Genomic DNA, 10,294 nt, shown 5'->3' with positions numbered 1-10,294 from the left:
AAATGTTCCTCAGAGATGGGCGTTATAGCCAAATTTTTGTAATCCTTTATAATTAACAAATACTATAACAGCTCTGAAATTTAAATTTTAAGGTGTGGATAATAACAAGTCTTTCATTAATAAGAAGCTGCTTTAGTAAATATATGTATGTAGTATAATAAAAAAATGATTTAAGAAAACCCGCTAACACACGCCTTTTTAGACATTCGCAAATCTGTGACGTCAAAAATCCCTGAGCTATGCGTCACCCTTTACTCAACTACACCCTGTGTTTGGGAAATAAACAAGTCAAGTTGCCGGAGAATTTTTTTAAATAAGTCAATTTCTTATTTTAAATACCGGTAGATTCACATTCGAAATGGGTGATGCCGACAGAGCAATGAACGAGGCGGAGGTGGCAAAGCCAACCGCCGGCATCCAGGTGATTCCTGCCGAGGATGTGTCCTCCATCGAGGAGATAATTACAATCGATCCGGAATGCTACGAGCTGGATCTGAATCACCGGCGCATCGAGAAGCTGGAGAACTTTGAGCCCCTCACACGGATCGAGCGCCTGTTCTTGCGCTGGAACTTGATCAAGAAGATCGAGAACCTTTCGACGCTGACGTCCCTTGTGGAGTTGGAACTCTACGACAACCAGATAACCAAAATCGAGAACCTGGACGAGTTGACCAACCTGGAGCTGCTGGACCTCAGCTTCAACCGATTAACCAAAATCGAGAACTTGGACAAACTTGTGAAGCTGGACAAGATCTACTTTGTGGCGAACCGCATCACTGAAATAGAGAACTTGGGCATGCTGACCAATCTCACCATGTTGGAGCTGGGCGACAACAAGTTGAAGAAGATAGAGAACATTGAGATGCTGGTGAACCTGCGACAACTCTTCCTCGGCAAAAACAAGATTGCCAAGATTGAGAATCTCGACACTCTAGTCAACTTGGAAATTCTCAGCCTGCAGGCGAATCGAATTGTAAAGATCGAGAACCTTGAGAAGCTTTCCAATCTGCGGGAGCTCTACATATCAGAGAACGGCGTGGAGGTTATCGAGAACCTCTCCGAGAACAAGAACCTGGAGACCCTTGATCTTGCCAAGAACCGCTTGAAGTCCATTGGTAATCTTGAGGAACTGCATCTCTTGGAGGAGCTTTGGCTTAATCACAATGGCGTCGATGACTGGAAGAACATTGAACTACTCAAGGTAAACAAGGCCCTGCAAACCATTTACCTGGAGTACAATCCCCTAGCCAAAGATGTGCGTTACCGCTCCAAGCTCCGTGACATCCTGCCGCAGCTGCAAAAAATCGACGCTACTTTGTGCATGGTGCCGGGGTCTCATTAAACAACCCCCACCATAACCCGCTTAAAAGACTAATCCACGGCGTAACGCCGAACCATTTATATCGATTACCTTTGGAAAACTTGCGTTTAAAATATACATGAAATTTAACCACACCCGAGGGCGATTTGCATTGATTTGTATAATATATATATCTTTCAGAATGTGTTTTGTACGGTGACTATAATGCATCAGAGTTCAACCGATTTCTTAATACAGTTATCAAACCACCATATCTTATAGAAGCTTCTGTCGTAGTCATGTTATATATAGTATACCGCGAAATCTTTATAAAGCGTACGTGCGGGAAGTAATGCGTTTTACTGATAAGTGGTCATAGACTCCTTGTGTTTGTTTACTAAATTTATTCTTTCAATTCCTTGATCAAATTACTTATCATTTAAATTGTGGCGCAGTAATAAAAGTAATGAGGCGTCAGGTGGTTTCCCAAATGAGTAATCTACGCCTTAACGGCGTAATAGTCGGAGGCGCTGACCTGGTGTGGGCCTCCATAGAAGTCGAGAACAAAGATGTTGCGAATGTCCAGCTCACACAGGTAGAAGTTGTGGGCTACAAGGAAGCATATGTAATAAAACGATAAAAAGGTAGGTATTCATGAATCTACCTTTCAACCAATTATTAGCTGCTGGATGGCGTTTCACGAAAGCATCCAAGGCGGGCTGATAGCTGCTATCGCTTGGATTTATCTAAAGGGGTAAGAATATTGAATATTTTAAATACTCCATTTTTGATTAAAAACATTTTATTACAGACCTTCTTCACCTGCCCACTTAGCATGGTGCGAGCACAAGTGGGTTCCATTGGATCCATGCCAGAATTCTTGCAATTCAGAGTTTGGTCATCGCTGAACATTAAGGTCACCTTATTGTTATGCTCCCAATCCGGGCCAGTAAAGTCCAAATCAGTTAGGAGAAAACGTATTCTGCCTGTAGATTGACCGTTGGAGTCGCTATCGTCTGTGGAAATGATGTTGACCATGGGATAACCCTCAATGATTTTGTTTGTGGAGATGCTGCCCACAGCAGCCCAGTTGGCTCGATGCACGAGATCTCTGGCGATCTTGGCGTGGTTTAGCTCTAGTTTCTGCTTGTATTCCCGAATTAATCTAGCATCCTCTCGAGGAGAATATCCAAAACTGGGTGAGGGAGCTACGAAAGCCAAGGTCCACGCCAACAATATAAATGAACAGGGTTTCATGGTGAGGCTGTAAGTGGTGGGCTTAATTAAACGGATCACTGATCATATAAAAGTTAGCAGAAAATCTACTCTTTCACTCTCTATGTTAATGTAACACTCGAATATTGTATGTACACTGTGATTCAAATTAAACAAAGCAAATTCCCAGATTGCATTAACCTTACCGATACAGTACTTTCTCACTTCACTTTGAACATTAATGACCTTCGTTCGCTTCACTTTGCACATTAATGATATGCCATTTAAGACTACCTGTGTGTGCAGAGGCTCAGAGTCCCTTATCGTTGCTGCCTCCTTGGGATTTGTTTATAAACTGACTGGCGAGTTTTTGCGCCTTATCACCCACCAGCCAGTCCGGAGTACAAAGAACCTCCAACAGCTGTTTTGAGCTGCTACCTCGGGTTTGAAGCAGTTTCAAAGGTGTTTATGACACGGCATGTAAGATGAATCATTCTGTTTTTTGTTGTAATGATCAGGGAAAAACAACAGCCGACATTGTTAAGGTTTTACATAGTTAATTATTGCTTAAAAGTTTCACCCACTATTTCTACAATTTTTCCCCCAAACGAAAAATAAAGAATTAGAAAGAATAGAACAAATTTCAAACATGGTCTTGGTTTAAAAAAATAAGAATCGAATAAAAATTCCTGTCGTATGTTGAATATGGTTCAAAAGCGGGTTTTGGTAACCGGTTTTATTTACTTCCTCAAATGCTAATTTTAATTCTTTAATCTTTTTCTTAAAACGCATTTTATTATATGAAAAGTATTAATATCGAGGGTACTTACTGACTTATATACGATCTCCAGATGTCAGCCTTGCCAGGCCAAAAAAAGTATATATATTCAAACTTGGACAGACCGTTTTTCTTTTAACGTATTTTAACCATCTTTTATTTCGCAAATATTTATGTATGCTTAAATAGGTTTTTTCACATTAGGAATATCATTATATTTTGACTTGACATATTTACCATATAACTTGTACATTTTATTTTCATTTAACTTGACCTCAATTAACATTTATTGTATCTATTTGTGATTGGCTCGAATTCGCCAACTTCTTGATCCGATTTCGACTCCTCCTCGGTTGGTGAGTTTATCATTCTAGTGTGCGATTATTAATTTAACATTTATTTGTAATTCTGTTACGTTTACGTTTTCAGTTTTGTACCGTTGGAAACATGTTTCTTTGTTATCATTTTATTAAATTTTCTTCTTGTAATTAAATTACTTTTGCCAGTTTAGTTTACCCTGCCGCATACAGTTTGTTTGAAAAATATACGTATGTACATACTATGCATATCTCACGGATTCCTGAAATAATTATTGTATGTATAGATCTTGAGTGTTTTATTGGCTCTTCCGATTTCTCAAAAAATATCTGTGTAAAAATTGATCGTACGTATGAGTGTATATGTGTAAATATGGATGTAAAACAGTTAAAGTTAGCTTCGTTGATTTATTGATTTCAGATTTTTGATAAAAGTTTAAAGCCCGTTAGCGTTGCATTGCAGCGGAGAGTAGCTCAAAATGTTATATGTATATATTTTGTTTTTTCTTGTTTCTTCAAGACATGCAGCTTATATAAAAATAAATAATTTGTTTCTTATTATTTCTTGAGCTCATTTAGTGGCGCTTCTGTGCCATGATGGAAAATCTGGTTTTTAAGTTTTGCCAAAATCTGTTTTGACTGTGGGAAATAGAGTTTCAAGAGTGGGTTCTTTTCTTTAAAAAATATGTCTTGCTCAAAATGTATTTTTTAGTGTATGCTTCATTAAAATAAAAACAATCTATTATACCGTTTTTGTTTCCCGATGTCAAAACACTTTTCGTCCAACCCATTTAATGCAATTGAATATCTGTATGTATAAAAGGTTTTAATTCAACTTTCCTAGAACGGCAACACCGAGTCAATGTTATCTCTAGATATCTTTTCTGCTTATCAGTTATGTAGAAGATATTAAATATTTACTTTTTTTTTACTTATTTTGCACGCCATAAAACTATCGTTGATTAAGTAATGATAACTAAATGCATTGAAATGATCTATTATATTCCATCAAACAAAGTACCCACATAAAAATGATGAAGTATACAACATTGTTATTCGCTAGCTTAACCCCGTAATGCCAAACGTGCAAACGGCCTTAGTACGATACTTGGTTTATTTATGCTTATACTAGTATACAAAATGCTGCTCTAGCTGCGTCTCTGGAAAGTCTACCTATATGATTCTCACACAAATATGCGTGTATATAGCTTTGCCGGCGGACGCTACAAAAATTTTCTGGTAATCCTCGCTTAATCAGATAAATTACACGATTTTTGGATAGTGATCGTTTGCGCTTGCTTATACAAAATACATCTACGATTTATGTGTACACAGTTTAATAAGTTCTTAACCATTTTTTTTTTACATTTTTTGTTTTGAAACAATTCCTTGGCGCTTGCGTATTTTTTTGTGTGTAGTTTTGAACATTAGATTTAGCTTTCTTCATGACCAAAGATCAAACAAAAGGTTTAAAGCTTTCAATTCACTTTCGTTTCTTTTAGCGTGTTACATTTTTGACTAGCTTGGAAGCATTGAGTTAAATTAGAACCTAAAACTTGGACTCTGAACTGGACTTGAACACAAACAGGAAAAGCAAATCGGGGCAGTTTACAATACGCGGGACATTGGTATAACGTTTTAAAGCTATCGTTTTGTCAGCCAACGCACTCCAGTCGGTTAAAAGGGATAAGCCACATTGAAAAGTAAACAAAAAAATTAAAATTAACCAAAATAATATAATTAATAATACTATAATATAATAAACCAAATAATTTGTTTTTAATAGTCCATTTTAAAAGTTAAATAATCTTATTACATATTCAATGGCTTACTTGTTTATCTAAAACTTTTGTCTTTGAAGAAGTTCTGCACAACATTACCAATATTTCAATTATTCAGAATATTTACATAAAATTCAGTTTAAAGCAAAAGTTCAAGTCAAAAGAAATAAAACGCTTTTTAATGTGGCATATCCCTTCCAGGGTTGGGATTGGGAAAGGGGAAGGGATCTCTTGCCCGTTAGCTGAGATCGCACCGTTAGCGACGTTCGCCGCTCCTGGATCCCCCGGATCCGGAGGCTGCTCCTCCGGGCGCCTGGCTCACCGCTTGTAGCTCGTACTGGTAATAGCAGTCGCTGCCCACATACACGGTGCGCCAGACGCCGTCTACATCTCACATTTGTCTATAGGGTGAATGCATCTTGAGCCATTGCAGCACCAGCGATGGACCGCCTGCCTGAATCTCCGGCGGAATCGTGCTCAGCGGGCACTTGTCGATGTTAAGATATTTTAAATTCTGGCACAGTGCTAGCTCGAAGGGCAGCTTCTCCAGTCCGGGGTTCTGATTGATATACAGGTTCTCCAGGCTCTCCAGCGATCCGATCTCCTCGGGCAGGAATTGCAGATTATTTTCGCTCACGGACAAATGCGTTAAATTTCCCAGATGGCCGATGCTCCTCGGCAGCATTGTGATCTGGTTGGTTTGAAGGATAAGTCGTTGGAGTTCGTGCAGCAAACCAATCTCATGGGGTAAAACTTCGATGCGGTTCTCTTCCAGGTCAAGGATCCTTAGTCGTCGCAGATTACCGATGGTGTTTGGGATTTTCTTGAGCATGTTGTTGGATAGGATGAGTATCTCAAGGTTCTGAAGGTTCATTATGTCGTCGGGCAGCTTCTGTAGTGCATTTGTGGCCAGGTTCAGCTCCACCATGTTCACCCAGGTACCGATGTCCAGTGGCAGGGCCGTCAACATATTCTCCTTCATGTTCAGCTTAGTGAGACCTTTGGCTCGCGAAAATATTCCATACGGTATTTTATCGATGCGGTTGTGTTCCAAGTTGATGCTGTAAACGTTCGTAAACTGAGCCGGACCGCCAGTGGGGTAGCTGGTGAACTGATTTCTCGAGAGAGTAATGGTGGTGAGTCCGCTTAAGCTGGCCAGCATCCCATCCGGTAGCTGCGTAATCCCATTGCCCTCCACGTTGAATTCGTCCATGCATTTGCAGTTCTTCAAAGTGGCAGGGACACTGGTCAGCCGATTGTACCTCATGCCCAGTCGGACTAGTGACTTGAGGTTGCCGATGGTGTCGGGGATGTCTAGAAGCTCGTTGTGCTGCAGATCAAGGGCGCTGAGGTTAACGCAGTTGCCAATGTCCTCGGGGAGGTGCTCCAGATGATTGTGCGACACGTCCAGCGTGGTTAGGTTCACCAATGCCCCGATAGCGCTGCCCAGCTCCCGGATCTTATTCTCCCGTAGACTCAACATGGTCAGGTTAACGAGCTGACGCAGATCGTCCGCAACGGCAGTGATGCGATTGAAGCGCAGGTAAAGAGTTGTTAGGCTGCGTAGTTTATAAATCACTGGCGGGATCTCGGCTAGCTTATTGTGCCGTAGATCCAGAACCTTTAGCTGGTTGCAGTTCTGCAGCGACTCGGGTAGAGAAGTCAGCGAATTCTCGTTCAGCGCCAGGTTCCGTAGGTTCACCAGACACCCAATCTCCGGCGGCAGCTGACCTATCTTGTTGCTGTATAGATACAGCTCCGTGAGGTGGACACATTCCTTCACTGTGCTGGGAATAACCGTGATGGAAGATTTGCTCAGGTCGAGACGTTTAATTCCTGCAATGAGTTTGTGGGTTACAACCTAGTCTCAGTATCCAGTTCAAGAACTACACTACTACATTATGGTTCTGTGGAGCACTTACCTTCATCTCGACACCGCTGAAGTGCCTTGATCACATCCTGATCCGCCTGGATGGGTTTGCTCTTTTTGGTGGTGGGCTTGGGCTTGTTGGACTCCGGGTGTTTGACCGTCACCATTTTGGGACGCGTCTCGGGCGGCATGATTGCGTTGTTTTCGTTGTGTAGTTGGCCGTGTCCGTTGCTTCCAGACGGTTGCTGTGCACTGGCACTGGCACCTCCTCCGTTGGCCGGGCTGCTGGCGTTGTTGGGTTCCTCGGGCCCAGAGGCTGTTGCACCTCCTCCACTACCACCAAAGCAGTGTGTTGCTTCGGAGAGGCCGTCGCTAGTGTTGCCGCCGCCGCCGCCGCTTCCAGTTACTCCACCACCTCCTCCGCCTCCGTTACTGACGCCTCCTCCACCTGGTACGCCGCCTCCGCCGCTCCTCTCCGCCTGGCCCGTGGATGATAACGATGTGGTCGATGCCGTTGCACCCGAAGAACACAAGTTCATAATTTTGCCCAGCTTTGCGGTCGGCGGCGACAATGCGTTGCCCAGAAGTGTGCCCAAGCAACAGCAGCAGCAGCCGCAGCCCAAGGAACTCGTTGCTCTACCCTGCGTAGTGAGTATTGTTAATATTAGGGAATTTTATCTTATTTTTATCGAAAGGATGTAGTAAAAGAAACGCCCAATTAAAACCAAATTGGTCTCGGAGACGTCGAAATTAATCTTTGATTTTATTTTTTCCTGTCTGCCAGCGGAGAGAAAAGGAACGTTGGGAAGAATACTGCCCGGCGTTTATGGCTGCACTTTATCAATTGTGCGTCAACCAGGCGGCAATCGCACCGTGCGTCATCGACATGGTCCCCTCCCCCATCCTGCACTCCACGCCCGGCACTCCCTAACCCTTCCCCCGATTTTATTACTTTTGCTTTTGTCTGTCCGCCGACGTCGCTCCTTATTAACCAGTTGACCATAAAGTTTTAAAAAAAAACCCTACACGCAAATCAATAATTAAGCATTCCAACAGTGACGTCAAAGTACGGCAAGCTATTGCCAAGGCTTTCAAATAATTGACTTAATTACTTAGTCTTGTTTAAAACGTATTCTTTTTCCTCTTAGCCATGTATTCCCTTGTTAGCCATAGTTTAAGAATATAGTTCTATATTTTAAAAGCTGTCAATGCCGCGGGCTTCATACGTGCAGGAATCGCATTCACCTTCGTTCCTTGAACAAAACCCATTCCGCCCAGTTTCCACCCACATCCCCATGACACACACGGAATGCTCCTGGTATTTTAACGGCAAATGTCAAGGTCAGTGAGAGCGGGTGTCGGACAATTCCTGGAAAAGCCAGAGCCAATGTCAAAGTCAAAGGTTGAAAGTGCACTGCAATTTGCCGTAACGAGACCCCTTCAAAATACCGGATGCCAAGTAACCTGAACTTGATTGTTATTCAAAGTCAAAATTTTAAGACACGCTTCTCAAATTTCAAAGACTGGCATATTCGAAAAGCTTGTATGGAGGCCAATTAAATGGTCCCTCAAGTGGAAGGTGCACACAAAAAATAAGATAATTTGTTTTTCATAGTTTAAATTGGGTAAACTAAACTGAGCTTTAAAACTAATAATATTTAGTCTGCAAATAGTCTGGATAAAATACATTTAAAGGGAGGTTATTATAATAAAAAGTCAATCTAAAACTATGTATATTGAAATATTTGTATTACTATCTTTTAAGCTAAAAAATTAAATTGTGGGTTTATGTATAAATTACATTTTGTGATCAAAAATCAAAAATAATTCTGTAGTTTTTGTTCGAGTGATCGGATAATGCACAGGAATTGTACGCAGCTTACGCTAAAGACCCGGGAATTATATATTGTAGTATGTGGGGGTAGCGAGCCCGACAGTTCTGATTCACGGTAAATTTCCATTTCTTTGATTGGCGTTGCATTGGGACCTGCTCTATTGCCATTGCTATTGTTGTTGTCAGTGGGTCCCATAAATTTTTCGCCTCGATTGTGGGCGGGGAAACAAAACACAAATCGGCACAAGAACACACATTTGTATAGCCAGTAAATACACATGCATAACTCAAAGATAACACAAGAGGTCACAAGTTCCACTTACTGAATTCTGTTAACACACCATTAACTTAAAGAGAAAATTTAAATTAATATGCTGGATTCTAAGGACACCTCCGCACGTATTCATTTAATTTGTTATTATTTAATTTGCACATCTTCAGCTTGCATTTCAGTGTGACCAGTAGAGGGGCTACAACATCGATGAAAACATCTAAGCAGATAAAAAATTCCCACATTTTGGGAAAGGTCCCACCGATACCGATAAACAATATTGATAACAGCCTAGGGATGAAACTTATACTAAGTCACAGTATTTTAAAATGTCGTTATTTGAATTACACTTAAATTAATTCCTAATTATAGATTTATTGTTTTTGCCTTTTTAGGTTTAAACGATTTTTAATTCAAACCAGACAATTTAATTGAATCTCTCTTTATAATTTACCGGGCAATTGAGCAATATTTTGTGAAATAAAAATTACTTTTCGGAATGCTTAGTTAAAACATAAGTTCTATAAAAACAAATAAAAATCAATAAGCTGTTAATGATAAATGTCAAGGTCTCCAAGTTAGAAAATGAATTTATTTCACACATTCAGTTTCTTATTCTTAGTTTAGCTTATTTCAATATCATTTAGGATTAGGTATCCGATAAAACAACAAATAGCGCCATAATATATGCAAAAGAAAGTGGCATTCGTGCAAAACACGCACACAAATACCCACAGACACTCACACATGCAAACTCACAGAAAGGCACACACATGGGATTGTTATACATATTATGATACGCAATTTGCGAACATTGCAACATAAAGGTAGCTGGTTCCCCGCCTTTCTTGCAAAAAATAGTCACCAATTAGCAACAAACCTGTTATAGGCGATTTTATAGAGAAAACTTTTCAGACCTTAGTCTTTG

The 10,294-nt window shown here is 40.8% G+C and overlaps 3 protein-coding genes across 4 annotated transcripts; 1 reads left to right on the top strand and 2 right to left on the bottom strand.

The window, feature by feature from the left end:
* The first annotated feature begins 250 nt into the window (after positions 1–250).
* sds22 (protein phosphatase 1 regulatory subunit sds22) lies at positions 251–1,455 on the top strand. Its single transcript, XM_017246591.3, has one exon. It carries the CDS (start codon positions 359–361, stop codon positions 1,340–1,342), a length of 984 nt encoding a protein of 327 aa, XP_017102080.1. The 5' UTR covers positions 251–358; the 3' UTR covers positions 1,343–1,455.
* A 229-nt stretch (positions 1,456–1,684) lies between these two features.
* On the bottom strand, positions 1,685–2,968 carry CREG (Cellular Repressor of E1A-stimulated Genes). 2 transcript variants are annotated; one of them, XM_017246592.3, is made up of 4 exons: positions 2,810–2,968; positions 2,114–2,564; positions 1,965–2,046; positions 1,685–1,909 (listed from the first exon to the last, which is right to left on the bottom strand). In XM_017246592.3, exons 2-4 carry the CDS (start codon positions 2,555–2,557, stop codon positions 1,800–1,802), a joined length of 636 nt encoding a protein of 211 aa, XP_017102081.2. In that variant the 5' UTR covers positions 2,558–2,564; positions 2,810–2,968; the 3' UTR covers positions 1,685–1,799. The 2 variants fall into 2 exon arrangements, with proteins under 2 accessions (XP_017102081.2, XP_070138281.1); XM_070282180.1 differs by having other exon boundaries at positions 2,722–2,912.
* A 1,449-nt stretch (positions 2,969–4,417) lies between these two features.
* On the bottom strand, positions 4,418–9,573 carry Sur-8 (leucine-rich repeat protein shoc-2). The gene is made up of 3 exons (XM_017246590.3): positions 9,419–9,573; positions 7,314–7,902; positions 4,418–7,227 (listed from the first exon to the last, which is right to left on the bottom strand). Exons 2-3 carry the CDS (start codon positions 7,798–7,800, stop codon positions 5,783–5,785), a joined length of 1,932 nt encoding a protein of 643 aa, XP_017102079.2. The 5' UTR covers positions 7,801–7,902; positions 9,419–9,573; the 3' UTR covers positions 4,418–5,782.
* Between the last annotated feature and the right edge of the window lie 721 nt (positions 9,574–10,294).

The sequence above is a fragment of the Drosophila bipectinata genome, chromosome 3R (genome assembly GCF_030179905.1).
Source record: "Drosophila bipectinata strain 14024-0381.07 chromosome 3R, DbipHiC1v2, whole genome shotgun sequence".
Taxonomy (NCBI): domain Eukaryota; kingdom Metazoa; phylum Arthropoda; class Insecta; order Diptera; family Drosophilidae; genus Drosophila; species Drosophila bipectinata.
Note: the sequence above shows the minus strand (reverse complement) of the source record. Positions and strands in the feature narration are given on the sequence as shown.